The following is a 17,484-nucleotide window of genomic DNA, read 5'->3' on the forward strand; positions in this document are numbered from 1 at the left end:
AATCGTAACTTTTATTTTACAGGCATTGCCTGAGACAGCTATGATGAGGAAGGACTTGTGTGACCGTTGGCCTTGGGCCACTGAACTCTATACTACTCACTGATCTGTATTATATATCTGGATAGCTCATACGTCGCACGCCGGAGTGCAGGCCGCTGAAGCCAAAGAGAGGCCATCTTACCACTCACATCTCGTACGTAGCAGACTACATTGGCACAGCGTACATAGTGTACAAAGCAGATGAAGAGGCTAACAGAACATCTATATTTTACATTAAAAAGTAGGGAGATTCTCCCATTCCTTCAAGTAACGCAACCTTCGTCCCTTAAAAACCATTTGATACGTTATTCTCTATCTTTTGGCTATATTAAATGTACTTTCCCCCTTCCAATTCTCATTGCCTTTGGGACAAAATTCTACTGTGCACCCTGGCTCAGCACTCCCCTATAGCAATGATAGTTTTACTCCTCTAGAAAGAGATTTTCATTTGAACTGCATATCCCATCCCTTTTTTCCACTAAAATCCATGGTCATGATCCTTTACTTTTTATTCTTACGTTCATACAATTCACTATGCTCTCGTCTGTACAAAATATGAATCATAAAAGAGACAAGTTTTAAAATCATTTAACATTTTGCTGATTTTTTTTGTTTGTGTTATGAAATAGAAATTAGCTCTTTTCTGATATAGAAATATATTTGAACAAAAACCACGGGAATAGTATGTGATAACCATAATGTGTAATAACCATAAACACACACACACACACAGAAAAAAACAACACTGAAACAAAACCATATGCTTTGGGTAAGACAACACGTTGTTTGCAATCTCAAACATACCAGTATGCATGTTCAGTAATATTATTTTCCAGAACATATCATATGAATGAATCCTTTTACGTCAGTCATTCAGCAGCAAAAAAAAAAAGTTGTATATCCAAATGAAGGGTCATGCCGGGTCAACTGTATGCAAAGTGGCTTGCTAACTGCACTGTATACAATGCCTGGTAAGCATCATGGAAGCACTGAGATTCTCCCATTCCTTCAAGTAACGCAACCTTCGTCCCTTAAAGAAATACATATATCATGATAGAACAAAAAAGTACGTACATTTCCTCTTAGCTATTATAGAGCTATATAAACGTATCAATTCTGGACATACATTTAATCAGAGGAATTTTACACGATCGAAAATATCTGAGAGATGGACAGTGCAAAACCCCTAAATGATCCATCATAAATTTACATTTCAATCATACGTACAGGTGAAATGTTCGTCCACAGCCTTTGAACTGGCGATTTGTGCAGTTAATAGCTGCACATGCAGGCGTCTTAAATCGAAATTTGTGTCCAATCCAAATTGATATAAACTGGCAATTACATTTCTGTGCACGCCCACGTCTTCTGTCCCCTGTGAAAGGGTGTTTTCAAAGACTGGAGAAGAAAAAGAAAATCATTTAAAACCTAAAACTGTTCAGGGTTATTTCTGAACAAAAATGAATCAAATGTACCCTGTCCCGTACATCATTGTCCTAGTTACACAAGCATATTCAGTGCCTTCATAGTTCCACGAGCACTTGCACTGTCATCTGCCTGCAAAAGCCCATGCCATCTTCCTAAAGTGCCAGAGAAACATGATTACACAACCCGCCATGTCATATGATAGTACCATTTGAGGAAAATGTACACAAACACAATACATTCAAAAAATATTTTATTCTACACACACGTGGTCGTTTATGTAGAGACATGATTTGGTCATACAGTTTTTGTTATTCGTCCAAACAACAATTCAATGAATCCTACACGATGTGGTTCAGATACAGCTGCCTGTGATTATACACCTGGCCAGTAGGTGGTTTCGTGTGCACATGAAGCTTCGAGAAATGAACCCTTTCTCGAACCAGTTGGCTCACGTGGTTCGATGCCTCACGAGGCTTCATCTCACCATTACTACCCCTAATACTCCGTCGTATATTATAAAAAAAAAAAAAACACAACGGCAGTTCAGTTCCAACACCACATCTGTATCTCCAGCTCTTTTAAACATGTCTGTAGTCTGATCGTCCTAGGACTTTAATTCTTTACGACTTTTTTTTTTTATCAATGTGGCCCTAATGCTCCGTGGTACATTATGAACAGAACAGCGGTGCAGTTCCAATACCCGATATGTATCTCTAACCTAAACACGTCTCTAGTCCGTTTGTCCAGGGAACAACGCTTCCTTATTCTCGAGGTGTATTCAGGGACACTCAGCCCTCAGAACCTCACAACAACATATTTATTATGCGTCTATGTGTGGTTCAAATAAACAGCGAATTAGGAAGAACAACATGTCAATATTCTCGTCAGCATTTATATGTGCTCCGAAATTCCGGAAAATACACTCAAAAGGTGGAGTCATCTGCAATGACATGGTGTCTTTGAACGCAACACCGCATTGCTCATAATAAGTGTGATTCAAATGTTCTGCTACTGTTAAAGAGGCTATAGGTAAATCGATTCTCAGACATGTGGTATCTTTTAGTTAGATTTATCTTTTACCTGTTTATACATACACACATATATAACCCTGTCATTTATCTGTCTTTTAATAAAATACAGTAAAAAAGAAAACAGTGATCTGATTAAAAATGATAATAAAAAACTCAGGCTTTTTCTTGACTTCTGGTGTTCTCCTGGTTTGAGATCTTCTTTCTGCAAGGAACATCCTTTGTAGATTAAGATGGGAAGAAGGTGCTTCTTGTGTTATTGATTGCTGTCTTGGCCAATACTTGCCTGAGTTCGCTTGCGTAACGATGAAGTTTCTGCTTCAAATCCTCTCCAACTGTCACGTCAGGCACCACGGACCACTGGCCATCTGTGAAGGTCACCGGAACTGAAAGGACCACATCATCTGGGAGGTTGTAGCAGCCTGCAAATGTTTAAAAGCATCATTTTGGCTGAGTTCTCTCCTCTTTCGTGATTCCTACGGTTTAAAATGTCTGCACCTGTGCACAGGACCCCCACAGAAAACACCTGAGTAGGAGCGGAGGCCCCGTTCCAAGCCTGTAGGAGCGTGAGGATCCCGTTGGCGGTTGACATGTCAGGTCCGCGACCAGTCTTTGAAACAACAGCTGCCTGCTGACAGCGCACTATGTCCAGGAGGTTGGTCTCCAGCCATTCCCTAAACAAGAGAAGAAGAAGATCGGCTGTTTTGTAAGTCATGTTTGACACCACTTTAGTGGACTGTGTTGGGTAAAGTAATTAGTTATAGTTCCTTATACTTTCCCAAAAAAGTAATTGAATTAGTAATCCTTCATAAATGGCATTTGTTACCAGGGAAAGTTATTATTATTTTAAAAAATATATGTAATAAGCATATTTTTTGACTAATGATAGACCGTATTCAACCACCAAACAGGGATGATTTATGAATATATTTTTGAAAAACCGTGACAAGAGTGAAGCAGTGAAATTCAAAGCGCAAAGTTGCGAGGGGTTACAGGGCGTGGAGAAAGGGTGAGTTGTAAAATGAATCTTGGATAATGTTTGGTCTTTTCTTGATTGATGATTTAATCCTGGACACGAAAACCTGACAGGAATATAATGGTTTTATTGAGTAGTTTCTGTAGGATAACATTGTTTTATTAACCTGTTAGCGGAGCGAGTAAATATTTATTACAAGTAGATTATAGAAATACCGTTTTGTTAACTTGTTAGCTGAATAGACGAACATTTATTTCAGTAGGATGCAGAAACACAAAAAGATTACGTACAATCACATAGTCAGCGGTCTAATATGGTCACATAATGGAGTAACTAGGCCAAAGATATGATGTGCTGTGCTGGGCGTGCGTGTTCTATTTTGTACAGAAAAAGATGCTGATGTGAGACTACCACGTGAGCAAAAACACGACTCTCAGCTGTTACTGCCACACACGCACTCACAAGGACATATTTACAATACATTTTCTTAACCCTCTTGTAAGGATAAGAAAGCCACCCCCACACATTTTTTTATTGTAAAGTTTACGGTTGTTGCGTTGTTAAAATATGTAGCCTACTGTTCCTCAAACCCCTGCACGCAAATAACTAATGGGATGAAATGGCACTATTTCGCCACAAGGGGCGAGTGTCTCGCCAATGTGCCGTCGCTTCAGCGGCGAAGAAGTACATCCTGAGCTGGAGTATCACGTTAGACAAGAACAAGTGTGTGTCGAAATGCCAAAAGGCTAATGTGCTATTTCTGTTGTTACAGGTGACAGTTAAAGGTACATGATATATCTGAGTAGCATCAGTGATGTAAGTGTGTGAATGCTGGCCGTTTATCCACACGTTTGTATGTGCAATGAAAAGTAATTACACCTCGTGAATGTAGGTAAGCTAAGCTAACGGATGTGGACGAGGGTGACGTAATGCTGACCGGATATGGCGCCTCGGTATCATAATTGATAATTAAGTGTGCTTATTACTGTGAAACAGTCGTTTTGTCGCAATGTGGAGATACAGTGCTATTTTATATGATATATGTTGGAGTTATACTGGAATAAGTGTAATAAGAAGAACATCCTGTGCTGGAGTATCACATGTTGGACAAGAACAAGTGTGGGATGAAATGCCAAAAGGCTAATGTGCTATTTCTGTTGTAACAGATTCACTTGTTAAAGAGCAAACAACCAGTACACATCTCCTTTATTAGTCATGTGTGCAACACGCTGCTGGTGTCTAAGTCTTATTCCTTCTCATAATTGGAGATGAACGAACACGTAAGGGGAGCTGAAGTGTATTTAACAAAATGGTCCTTGAGACCTCTTATCAGGTTGCGGAGAATTTCATCTCCAACAGCTCTGATACGAGCTGTAATTGCATCCTGTAAAATGGTTTGCGGCGGAATATGCACGCAATTTGTGCTGCACAGATAAAATTGACAAAGTGCAGGAACTTTGGAAAGCCAATAAGAATATGTACCTTTTGTGTCCGCTGTCATCACACGCGTTATTTAGCGCGGGGAGCGCCTTCAACGCCTTCTGTCTTGTTTTTGTTGATGAAGTTTATGGGGCCAAATGACTCCGTGTGAATAAAACATGAAGTTAATTATGTATTGATTTCTTAAAACCATGTGGTGTCCAATCATCACGATGGTTATCGTGGACATGAATGCTTAGCAAGCGTAATTTGGGCGAATTTGCTATGGTTTTTCATGAACTTCACATCGTGCAGTTAATCTTTTGACATGTTTTTCATGACGTGGCGGTCACTGAACACTGCAATTTAATAAGCTTAAGTCTTGCGTGCACCTCAACTTTATATGTTGACTCCCTCGTCAGGTTTTCAGTCTGCGGGTGCGAAGAACGTGTCGTGTTGAGTGCATAGCAAGGCGCCACGTTTCGCTGTCGGTAACGTTATTTACTCTGTGTGCGTATCACACTGCATTTTTTGTACACTTCCACAATGACACAACCTAAAGTAGATGTGATTATGGCTCTTAATTGATGATGCAGTTATTGTGCATGTGCGCATTTCGATCTGCTTACTGACTTGTCGTAGATGATCTCAAGGACGGGCTGGAAAAAGAAAGGTGGTCCTTTGATTGCGCCATCATAGTTAAAGACTTTTGCCCTCTGCAGGTCAACGTAGACGCTCTCTCCAACATCTCCCCACACAATGACGTCTGTCACTTCTAAAGCAGAGCATGACGGAGATGTTGCATAAAAAGCCGTGACGCGAATACGTCACTGCGACCAACGAGCGCGAGCTACCTGAAGTCCTTACTCTGAGCTTGTTCGCAATGGCAGCTCTGGCTTCATTCTCCAGCTGGGTTGCCACGGCAACAAAGTGGCGCTTGTCAGTGGCGCATGCTTTCAGGAGAAATGAGCACCTGAGGTTCACAAGCGAGCCACCGGACACGATCACCTTCGCCCCCACGTTGGCCCTCGCCTCAATCAGCCGCCCGTATTCGGTGTACAAGTCCGCTGTCGCTTTTACCGTCCGGCGTTCCTCCTCATCCTTGGCGCGCATCCCGTTAGACCAGCCGTCATCCAGCAGGAGGATGAAGTCTGCTTCGTGGAATGCCTCTTTGAGATCTGTGTGAACAGTCACCTGTCCGTGCACGAAGCCACGTGGTTGGTTGTGGTGGAGAAGTGATCAAAGGTAACAAATATGCAAGGCCGCCCCTGGCCAAATTGGGGCGCTCAGCAAAAAATTATTTTTTGGAGCAAAATAACAAATGACCAAACCTACACCTGATGCTGTAATATGTAGCAGCTGTACCATTACACTACCACAGGGGAATGGGTGAATTCTTCTATTTTATTCTCCTATTCTGCTTCGTGCTGGCACGGTGGCATAGAGGGCCGTGCTGGGTGCTCTATGCCAGCGATGCATATCCTTTGCGAGATTTGCAGAGAAAGCGCCTCCTTGCACAAAATGAGGACGCAGATGGATCGCGTGGCCCCAATCACAGTGCGTGTTCCGCATGTAGAGAGGGGCAGCCCTGCAAAGATAAAAGTAAAACAAATTTTGTACCTTATGGAGTAGATGGAGAGCCAGATCTTCCGTCTCCATCTTCACCGACTGCAGTTCCTCCTCGCTGCCTTCCAGGTCCAGGAGATGGAGACTGATGGTAGAAGCTTGGGGCAACACCTCCGCAGAGAGCAAACTGGGGATCAGCATGTTGCATGTGGGGTTCAGGGCACTGGGAAAGTACAAATCGGAGTAAGCAACTATTCCACCAAGTATCTCCTTTTTTTTTAGTCTCGCTCACCTGCTGATCCATACGTGAAGGGGATGGATGAGACCGGCACGATGCTGCTCCTCCGTAATCAGGTTGAGCTTGGTGACGAGGTTTTCTGCCGCAATGCTCCGCATCATTTCTTCGGACATGTCTGATGTGATGCTGTAGTAGTTCTACACAACAAATTAAAAAACAGATCACCATCAGAAATAAATGCTCCACGGCGCCATTAAAGTAGCTAAATAGGAGGCCAACCTGACAGTGCTCTAAAAAGTCACCGAAGCCCCCTAAATACACCCCTTTGCCACCTTGGTGCACCAGCTCTCTCCAAACCAGGGGAGACTCTTCGTGGTTCCAGCCATTCCTGGTGCATGTGTCCTCCAGCCAGTCCTGTCAGAGGGCGGGCAGGTGGCCATGAGGGGTCCAGTACACAACGTTCTCAATCGAAAACCCACAACTTTACCTTCTCTTACAGATGGGCAATACTGCCTTTTTTGGGGGGTATCCATCCAATAGTAAGTAAATTCATCGTCGATATCAATACTTGAAAATTTTCAAAATCCTTGAATGAGTTTGTAATTTTTTTCTTTCTTTTGTTGATTGTGATCCTGTTAGGCCTTGTATTTAGGCACGTGGTATCAGATTGATAACAAAATATGCGGTCTTGTCAAACCCCAGTAATGATATATATACACAACAATATCAACAATGTAGCAATATCGAAGTCAACTGAAAACTGATACCAGTCTTTACATGGATACAGTCGACATTTGGATGGATCCGCCCACCCCTACCTTCCATTCGTCCGGCAGGATTGAGATCTTGTGAATGTTGAAGTTCGGCAAAGAATTCTGTAATCTGTCCGCCAAAAGCTCCGCTTTGGCATAGTAAGGGCAGTCTGTTTTACCTGCCGAGAGGAAAAAAAGATGCGGTTTCGATATAATGCTTGTCGTGTAAAGTTGAACAATCAACTTACCTGCTAGCACAAACTTTGCCATTTTATTAACTGAGTCAAGTCTCAAGCCTTCCACGACTTAATGTACTCTCGACATAATGGAAATAATACGCATGTGAACGTCCAAACGCTCACGCTGATGTTTGGGCTTTGAGGTGACGGTTGCTAGGTAACCATAAGCAAGACCGGAAGAAACAAGCACCTGACGTAAGCGCTGTCCTTTAGAACATGAAATAATTTGTTGAAATACTAAACGGATATAAAGCTGAAATAGATATTTTGAAATGTATGCTGGGAACAGTACGCCTTGACATAGACATGTTGATTTTTTTTAAGAAGGACATGACTCCGTAAAACAACATACGCGTCCCCACTCCTCGCCAGAAGGGGCAGTAATGCACCAGTCGTTATTTGTCAACCGATCGCCAATGCACGAAGAAGTGTGTACTTCTCATGTGCTATGCTAGCGGTAACGTTATGACAACTACAACTATGCAAACATCATTGGCTCGTTGTTTTATCACTGGAGCGGCATCGTTTGCTGATAATACAACGCGTATTGCTTTTAGACACGGATTCGAGTAGCAGGGTAGGTAGTTATATATTATAATAACCCATATAATAGCAATCATGCTTGTACACTGAGTAGAGAGGGCTTGTTGACCTTGCTATTCTATTGGAGCAAATAGAAATAGACAGTACTATACTCTGGAAGTGTTTCACTGATATTGGAAATTTAACAGCAAGTGTAGTCGCGACTTTTATGTTGAATTAACTAGTAAGGCTACATATAGGGTAAACCATCATTAGTCCAAGTGTTGTGAGTGACACGAGGAGTCATGAGGCGCTCCCTTCACTACTGCATCTCGCAATGGAAACAATACAGTCTGGTTTCAGCTTCAGCCAAGAACTCCTCTTTGTGGAATCTCCAGTTGGTACACACTCACGGCACAAGGCAAACTCAAACACGAATGGTTGCAAGTTTAAACAGTGCAGAGAGGTTCCACTCACAGGGTTGCAGTTTGGGACCCGAGAAGAAGGAGCATCTCGCTAATCCATTGGTGGGTGCCCCAGCTCCAAATGAGCTCCAGTCCCATGCAAGCCAGACACACAGGAGTTCCCTTTTCCTCGAGCACCTGCAACACTGCGGATCCCCGTCGGATGTGCTTGACCTCACCTGCGAGTACACACCTCGACAAGTCAGCAACTGCTTAATGCAGATGTGGGCCAGCATAAAGAAGATGTCCGATGAGAAGCGGCGTTGTGAGCTGCAGCTGATGTTTGAACATCCCGCATTTGAGATGCTGCTGCAAAACGCCATGATGAACGTGGGCTCTATACGAAATGACAGCATGGCTTACTCTCTGCTGGCTATGGTGAATCTGGGGGTTCCCCAACGTAGCCGCGTGGTCCACGTGTATCTCCGCACATGCCAGGTAAATACAGTACAATACAATACAGTACAAAGCAAACATTTCAATATAAGATTTGTGCGTATTTTCTTCTGTTTTCTTGTTTTTTGCTAACAGGAGAAGTTAAATGACTTTGACGAGAAAAGTCTGTCAATTTTGTCCTCCGTTCTGGAAGTCATGGAGAGCAGTCCCAACGTTGATGCACTGAAACACGGCTTGAGGTCAGGCTAACAGTATCAAATAGTGCATGGACAATTAGTATTTCCACCCCTCATCATTTTGTACAGTTCATTTTATACGACTGTAGGTCTATTTATTTATTTTATTTTTTGTTATTTTTATATGATTATATTTTTAGGATAAAGAGAATTTTTTGAACCAGAGTCCTCAGAATGAGAGTGGAGAGCGCTAGCCATCGAGCGAAAACCCTGGGCTGTCGGGGAGCGAGGTTTACCGACGTACTTTTGCACAGCTGCACCAGTTGGATCTGTAAAAAAAATAATAATAATAATTTGGGGGATCAAATACTTAATTCAAGCAAATGCAAATAGATGTATAACCTTCATTTAATGTTATTTTTTTCTCAAGGTTTTTTTCCCACATTCTGTCCTTTTCTGTTAAAATATACCGAACATAAAAACTGTGCACTGTTTACTGTGTACTAGCTCTGCTTTTTCAGATCATGTCACTGATTTCCCCCCCCCCACCCCAAACCCCATTTTTTTGCTCCAGGATGGTCATTGCGACCCGTCTTCCCCAGATAACAAACGTTGTGGCACTCCAGACAGCGATGCGTCTCTTGGGTAAAGATACGTCGCTGGACCTCAAACGAAAACTGGAGGTTTGTTGCCCTGCTGCTACCCTGGACGGTAGTCATTATCTCGACCAAGGGGTTAGCAGGATTAGGCAAAAGCTACTACATCAATTTTCACAAAACTTTTATCGAGTGGTCGGGAATGGGCTTTAGTATTAGGGCCACATTGGGGAAAAAAAAAATCTGAGATAAAAGTTGTACCTTTACGAGGAAAAAAAGGCATACATTTACGAGAATAAGGTTGTAAATTTACGAGAGTAAAGTTGTACATTGATGAGAGTGAAGTTGTACATTTATGACAAAAAAGTTGCAAATTTACGAGAATAAAGTTGGAAATTTATGGGAAAAAAGCTGTTCATTTACGAGAAAAGAAGTCGTTATATTACAAGGATAAAGTTCTACATTTACGGGAAATAAAGTTGTAATTTTTACAAGAATAAAGTCGGAAATTTACAAGAAAAAAAAAATCTAAATCTACAAATGTCGTTATCCCAAGAATAAAGCCGTACATTTCCAAGAAAAAAAGTCGTAAATATAATACGTTACTCTTGTAATTTTATGGGTTTTTCTTGTAACTTTCCGACAATTATGTCGTATTAGAGTTATGTCGTAAATTAACTTCATTCTCGAAATCGCAGATTATTTTAATACTCCTTCTGAACAGGCATTGCCTTAGACAGCTATGAAAAGGGGGGAGACTTGTGTGACTTTTGGCCTCGGGCAAAGGTAATGTTACGACTTTTTTCCTCATAAATGTACGACGTTTTTGATCGTAAATTTACGGCTTTATTATCAAAACCTCAGATTATGATGGGATTTCAGTGTGGCCCTAACACACCGTTGCAAAGGAAGAACCCATTGCGTTTTTGTGCGTTTTCCTTAATGGTTGAATAATGCGTGGATGGAGAACTTTGGAAGAAGATGTTTCAGACACATAAGGTGCACAAGTTTCAGCTGGTCCAAGTGCCACTCTACTTCGAGCTGCCTGTTTGATCGTGCCGATTACTTTCTAGCCTTTAACAGTAACCCTAATCCATTGAACTTTCAGCAAAAAGCCTTATCGATGACGGACCAATTCAGCCCCCCCAACACACAGTACATGATCTCCACCATGGCCAAGATGGGCTTCTATTCCAAACCCCTCCTGCAAATCTGCAGTGAGAAAATTGCAGGTACTAAAAGTACTTCCAAATCATTTTACGAAAAGAAATGTAATGACATGCTTTTGACCGTTTTTACTATTTTCTGTCATGTGATGTTCAAAGACAGCCTCCATGGAGTCCCGCTTAACAGACTGCTAACAGTGCTGCAGTCGTTTCGGGAGCTGCGCTATAGAGATCGTGCCCTGTTTACGTCCATCTCCGACTACATCGCCTCCACAGTAGACATATGGTCCCAAAAGGAGGTACCGCACCCGACACACTGCATTACACAATACGCAATATCATAATCACTTTATAACATGATCAAATCTATCCTCACTTATCTCCCTGCCCAGGTCATCCTCTTCCTGTCCGTGTTTGAGAGCCTCGCCTTTTGTCCCGCAGCCTTAATGGCAGCATTTGCTGAGAAAGTCATCACCAACCCGGACGCTCTGACGCTTAAAGACCTTCTCTGTGTCCTCAAGGTGTACTCCTCTCTTAACTGTGACCTGCAGCAAAACAGAGAGCAGTAGGTTCTTCCTTACATTTTCATTTTAATTATGCCAACTTATAGAGCTCACCGGTATATAAGTCGCACCCACGAAATGTAAAGCGAAAAAAAGATTTGTACATATACAGTGGTGTTTGCCCCCTTCCTGATTTGTTATTTTTTGCATGTTTGTCACACTTACATGTTTCAGATCATCAAACAAATTTAAATATTAGTCAATGACAACACAAGATGCAGTTTTTAGGTTTTTATTATTAAAGGAGATTTTAAAAATCCAAAGCTACATGGCCCTGTGTGAAAAAGTGATTGCCCCCTAAAGCTAATAACTTGTTGGGCCCCCCTTAGCAGCAACAACTGCAATCAAGCGTTTGTGATAACTTGCAATGAGCCTCTTCCAGCGCTGGGGAGGAATTTAGCAGAATTGTTGTCATTCAGCCACATTGGAGGCTTTTCCTTTTTAAGGTCATGCCACAGCATCTCAATAGGATTCAGGTCAGGACTTGGACTAGACCACTCCAAAGTCTTCATCCATTCAGAGGTGGACTTGCTGGTGTGTTTTGGATCATTGTCCTGCTGCAGAACCCAAGTTGCTTTCAGCTTGAGGTCACCAACAGATGGCCGGACATTCTCCTTCAGCACAATTCATGCTTCTATTTATCACAGCAAGTCTTCCAGGTCCTGAAGACCATCACACTACCACCACCATATTTTACTGTTGCTATGATGTTCTTTTTCTGAAATACAGCATTACTTTTACGCCAGATGTAATGGGACACACACCTTCCAAAAAGTTAAACTTTTGTCTCGTCAGACCACAGAGTATTTTCCCAAAGGTCTTGGGGATCATCAAGACGTTTTCTGGCAAAACTGAGACGAGCCTTAATGTTGTTTTTGTTCAGCAGTGGTTTTGGTCTTGGAACTCTGTCATGCAGGCCGTTTTTGCCCAGCGTCTTTCTTATGGTGGAGTCATGAACACTGACCTTAACTGAGGCAAGTGAGGCCTGCAGTTCTTTGGATGTTGTTGTGGGGTCTTTGATGAGTCGTCGCTGCGCTCTTGGAGTCATTTTGGTTGGCCGACCACTCTTGGGAAGGAGATAATCTCTCACTGTGATTCACTGGAGTCCCAAAGCTTTAGAATTGGTTTTATAACCTTTTCGAGGCTCGTAGATCTCAATCTTAGTTAAGTTATGTTTTAAAGGGATAGTTTGGATTTTTTGACATGAAGTTGTATAAGTTTACGCCCCATCTACAGTGTAGTACATCAACAGTGAAACAGTGAAATCAGTGGTATTGCAGATCACTAATGTCTAGGGCTCGTGCACGCAACGCGAAACGGCTGCTCCGAAGCAGACAAGATGTTGCGAGATCGTAACGCGACCACAAATTAGCCGCATCGCTGTGTAAGCTGCAGGGTTCAAAGCGTGAGTAAAGTAAAAGTAGCGGCTTATACACCAGAAATGAGGTCGACAATGTGTTGTCTCTTGTAGCAGCAGAAACTTGTGTACTGGCCTCAAAGAGTGGGTTGAAAAGGTCTCTCCCCTGGTGCTGTTCCAGGTTCCTGCAAAGTGTCAGCCAGGCTGTGGACGCCTACCTGCCCAAGATGTCTGCTTATGACTTGTTAAAGACTTGCTATTATCTCTGCCTTCTTGGCCACTTCCCATCTGCACCACTGGAGAAACTTCTGCAGGGCAGCACACTGGAAGTCCTGAGAAGCAGAGGTATTATAGCCGAAATGTATCCATCCATCCAGTTAATAAATGATTCCTGTTTTTAATCTCAATTCCTCTACAGCAGAGAAGCAGCACAGGAGACAGGAACACATGTTTCAGACGGTGCACCTGTGCCTCCACCTGGACCAGCCTGTCCTGCCTCGGCCACTGAGTGTCCCACCACCTATGTTGGGAGACGTGCCGGCCAACGATCCACCAGTCAAACTCTTGCAGCTCCTGCCGCAGGTGTTAGGTGACCGAGCAGATGTAGCGCTACAAGAAATGGTGGTGGCGGAGAACCTCTACTTCATAGGTAACAGAAGATGCGTTATTGACTTAATGGCTTGTCTTATTCTAAATGACTTCATGGCAAGCATTGTATTCTCTTCAAAAGGGTGTCAACGTAATGTGTGATGACTGATTGGTAGGTGAATTTTTTACCCTTAATGATGTATTTGAACCGTTCTTTTCACCCCTATGTGTTTCATATCGTTTACTGCCACATTAATTGTTCATTTTATTAGACAAGACTTTGTGTACAAGTTACAACAAATAGGGACGCACAATTTCTTTTGCAAGCCAATACCAATACCTTCTTGCTTCTCAAGACCGATAACCAATAACTTATTTATAGCTAGAAATGGTTAAACAGGACCTATTATACTGATTTTTTTGCCTTTGTGTTGAGTTCTGGACTCCAATAGAGCAGCTAAGATAAGATAGAATATGCCTTTATTAGTCCCACAAAGGGAAATTTCTGGTAACGCACACAGAAAGCTTTGTAGATCTTCCAGACTCTGCACCTCTTCCTGCAGTGTTTCCTGCCTCCCGTCCAAACGGTCTGTGTAATTTACTCCACCCCTGGCCTTCCTCCGGGTACGCCTCCCGCTGAGCCCACTCTGCTGTGATTGGTCACACCCCCGAGCGCTACCAAGGACCTATGGACAGCTGCTGAACCCCTTTTGTCCGATTACTTACACAAAATAAACGCAGTCAGGACACTGATACATTGTTACTTACTGCTTGCTCTTCTGACTCTTCAACACGGCCAAGTAATGTCGGAAAGGCGTCGGACTTCAGCAGCAGTTTGGCGGATATTCCTGCTTCGTATTGGCCCATGTCCACAAAACAGTCCCGTGTGAAGTGGCGTTGACAGATGAGCGTATTTTTCTCTCGCTGGCCGGGAATCAGCAACTCCAAACACTCCTGCCTGATGCTCGCCTCTTTCGGCACACCCCAACAAACATTTCCTGGGAGCCATTGCTAACACCGTGAACAGAGCGGGCGTGCTGGGCATGTCCATATAAGGAAGTCCGGGTTGTATTGTTGTCAATGGAACTCGGTGTTAAAAAAAACACCGCGTGCAGAGCCGTCCAGAACTGCTTTCAGGTCTCACTTCCAAATGAGCAAAGCTCATTATCTGACACGTTGGCATTGTTTAACACGAAAATACAACATTGTAACGACATTTATAGGTCAGGAAAGAGGAAAAGCATAAGAGGTCCCCTTTCAAATTTATAAAAAATCTGTACCTGTAGATTTGTCCTAACCATGACATCACTCTTATTAACAAAGCAACTGCGAGAGGTCGCACACGATCGCCGCCACGTTTGCTTACGAGTGAGCTCAGGGGAAGTCACGACAGGCCGTTCGCAGCACATCACAGAAAAGGCGTGATTGATTTGCTTAGCCTAACACACCTACAGCACAGTACGGACATCTGGTTCGGGCATATTTTCAGGGCACGTCCGATCGGTCGGAGGCCTCGGGGAAGACCCAGGACATGTTGGAGGCTGTCTCTCAACTGGCCTGGGAACCCCTTGGGATCCGCCGGGAGGAGCTGGACGAAGTAGCAAGGAGTAGGGAAGTCTGGGCTTCCCTCCTTAGGCCGCTACCCCCGCGACCCGACCTCGGACAGGTGGAAGATGATGGGTGAATATGGTGTACGTAAAGTGATGACATAGCTCCATACCTTTTATCTTTGGCCCTTCTCTCTCTATCCTTGGTTTTCGAAATTGTTCACCCTATGGCTGTACTTTTCTCTTTTTTGCGATGTTTTGTTGCCACTTAATCATCATCCCCCACTGTCGACACCTCAATTTGCAGTCAAGGCTAAACCAACTCATATTGACTCACAAACGGCGCGTTTTTGCACCGAAATAACATACAGTATGTTAGAGACTCTTGGCCTGCATAGGGTGCCCGTCAGACACATATCCTGACGTGATGTGCACATAAGCGCTGAACACAAATAAATATGAATCTGTTTTCCCCACTAATCCACAAGGCACCCCCGAGAAAATGCAGGCATTTAATCTAAATCGTTGGATAGGTGGTGTTGAAGGTTCCAGAATGTCTTTAAACGTGACATTACAGCACGATGAACTCCTCCGTAGTGAGCATGAGTGTCAGCTGCTGGTAGTTTCTCTTAGGCAGCATAAAAGAATGCAAATACCGTAGTTTGACAGCACTCATTGAATGGACCAGTACTCCCAACAATGAGACAATCCACTGGACGGTTCATTTGATGTAAGTAGAAGTTATGAGAAGGTGTCACCACCTTGCCAACGTGTGGAAAACTACCCTGGAATCCTATTGATTTTGTGGACCATGCTTAAAAGCCGAGTCTGTGCCAGGAAACCAACCAATTGAAATGAACTCTGTGCCAAGAAGAGTGGTCAAATATCCAGCCAGAATTACACCAAAAGCTTGTTGATGGCTACAAAAAGCATCTAGTCAAGGTGACTCTTGCAAAGCGACATTTAGCTTCTGTTTGTGCACCCATTTCTTGTTTTTAAAAGTCACTGAAGATGTGCGTACTGTATTTTGTGTAATCGCTCCATCCTGGCCAAAGAGCGGTTCAAGTAAATCATTAAGATGCCAAAATGAATGGCATTCATGCCCATTGTGTGTGTGTAAACTTCCGACTGCAACTGTATGCTTGTTAAATGCATGATGTATTCTTGAATAGCAAGCATTATTTCTGTGTTGTCTGTCAGATGCTGTGATCAGCAAACCTGTGGCAAACCAAAGTGAGGAAGCGTGTTCACAAGCAGAGCAAACAGAAAGGTAAGTGGGGAGGGGGAAAACGAAGAAGTTCTCGTTGCACAAGCTTTTTTCAGTATTGGACCTGGCTGTCACGGTTGTAGAATTGCAGTGCTGTGCCCGGCTCCGTCTGCTTTCTGCTTCGGTACATCTACACCTCGCGGCCCGCTGGCTGTCAAACTTCGCCATCTGAAGGTTTTAGGATATTTTCCTATTTTGGTAAGATTCTCTTTCCGAAACACAAGGGATGACTTGATTTTTGTAAAAAAAAAAAATGTAATTTTCTTTAAGTTAAAAACTTACTTCACCAAATATGCCAAAGGCTTTTGTGTTCTTAACCTCTTCTTGCTCCAGATAACAGAACAGGAGTTGAAGTCGGAGGAGGAGGCAGCAGAGCTTCTCAGGGCACAGATCTTTCCAGGCAGGCAAACCCTGAGCTCGACGACCAGCACCTGATCATTCATCGCACAGAGGTTGACATGTTGAGCATGACCTGTGACTTCACTTCTCTGATTCTGTGGTTGTGCTTGATCCCATGAGAGTATTTTGTATGCTGCATTTTAACCATTTCATGGACGAAAAGCTGAGATATTAAACTTTGATGTGCCCAAATCATTTCTGTATGTTAGACTTTTTTGTCCAGTCAGATTTCAGCTTTAATGTGTTGCCATGTCAATCCAATCTGCCCAGGGCCTTCAGAATCAGTGGTGCAGGCCATGTCACTTAAACACTATTGGCAGTTAGGCAATGTTTCTTTAACCAATCGGATTTCAGCACCAGCTAGCTGGCCTACAATAACTGGAGCAGTTATTTTTAAAAACAATGACATTTCTGTAATTTCAAAATGATATAAATACGCCCCTACTAATACAGTATTTGGTTGAATGGCCTTTCCGTGACTTTCATCTCAACCAGATGCTTTTTGTAGCCCTCAACAAGCTTCCGGCTGGCTGGATATTTGACCACTTTTCTTGGCACAATTAGTGGAGTTCATTTAAATGGGTTGTTTTTTTTATGGATCTATTAGCTTGGTTGATGTCAGCTTTGGGAAAGTCATTCCAGAAGCTTAATGGTAGCCTGCTTTATCCATTCCATAAACACTTGATGTTTTTTTTCTATGGTAAATTCTGACACAAAAGTTTTATGGACTGATGAATTTTTGAGGCTCACGTCTGTAC

General features: G+C 42.9%; 2 protein-coding genes across 3 annotated transcripts; one reads left to right on the forward strand and one right to left on the reverse strand.

The window, feature by feature from the left end:
• Window positions 1-909: 909 nt before the first annotated feature.
• mdh1b (malate dehydrogenase 1B, NAD (soluble)) lies at window positions 910-7,840 on the reverse strand. Its single transcript, XM_054773685.1, has 9 exons — window positions 7,695-7,840; window positions 7,513-7,625; window positions 6,974-7,108; window positions 6,749-6,891; window positions 6,511-6,679; window positions 5,745-6,084; window positions 5,524-5,665; window positions 2,994-3,169; window positions 910-2,917 (listed from the first exon to the last, which is right to left on the reverse strand). Exons 1-9 carry the CDS (start codon window positions 7,714-7,716, stop codon window positions 2,724-2,726), a joined length of 1,434 nt encoding a protein of 477 aa, XP_054629660.1. The 5' UTR covers window positions 7,717-7,840; the 3' UTR covers window positions 910-2,723.
• On the forward strand, window positions 2,928-16,921 carry fastkd2 (FAST kinase domains 2). Of its 2 annotated transcripts, none has more exons than XM_054772611.1 (11): window positions 2,928-9,109; window positions 9,203-9,306; window positions 9,818-9,926; window positions 10,948-11,071; window positions 11,165-11,304; window positions 11,398-11,570; window positions 13,107-13,270; window positions 13,347-13,574; window positions 16,261-16,330; window positions 16,411-16,525; window positions 16,661-16,921. In XM_054772611.1, exons 1-11 carry the CDS (start codon window positions 8,513-8,515, stop codon window positions 16,760-16,762), a joined length of 1,926 nt encoding a protein of 641 aa, XP_054628586.1. In that variant the 5' UTR covers window positions 2,928-8,512; the 3' UTR covers window positions 16,763-16,921. The 2 variants fall into 2 exon arrangements, with proteins under 2 accessions (XP_054628586.1, XP_054628510.1); XM_054772535.1 differs by having other exon boundaries at window positions 2,931-9,109; window positions 13,344-13,574.
• The last annotated feature ends 563 nt before the right edge of the window (window positions 16,922-17,484 follow it).

Source organism: Dunckerocampus dactyliophorus, chromosome 1 (genome assembly GCF_027744805.1).
Source record: "Dunckerocampus dactyliophorus isolate RoL2022-P2 chromosome 1, RoL_Ddac_1.1, whole genome shotgun sequence".
Classification (NCBI taxonomy): Eukaryota; Metazoa; Chordata; class Actinopteri; order Syngnathiformes; family Syngnathidae; genus Dunckerocampus; species Dunckerocampus dactyliophorus.

What these genes read in the sequence shown, in the direction of transcription:
- mdh1b (XM_054773685.1), bottom strand. Translation starts at nt 7,716, where the DNA reads ATGGCAAAGTTTGTGCTAGCAG. An exon ending in CTTGAGATCATCTACGACAA is followed by an intron (nt 3,170 to 5,523) that starts GTCAGTAAGCAG and finishes TCTCTTGTTTAG; the next exon opens with GGAATGGCTGGAGACCAACC. An exon ending in TGTGGGGGTCCTGTGCACAG is followed by an intron (nt 2,918 to 2,993) that starts GTGCAGACATTT and finishes AAACATTTGCAG; the next exon opens with GCTGCTACAACCTCCCAGAT.
- fastkd2 (XM_054772535.1), top strand. Translation starts at nt 8,513, where the DNA reads ATGAGGCGCTCCCTTCACTACTGCATCTCGCAATGGAAACAATACAGT. An exon ending in GGAAGTCCTGAGAAGCAGAG is followed by an intron (nt 13,271 to 13,343) that starts GTATTATAGCCG and finishes ATTCCTCTACAG; the next exon opens with CAGAGAAGCAGCACAGGAGA. An exon ending in GGAGAACCTCTACTTCATAG is followed by an intron (nt 13,575 to 16,260) that starts GTAACAGAAGAT and finishes GTTGTCTGTCAG; the next exon opens with ATGCTGTGATCAGCAAACCT.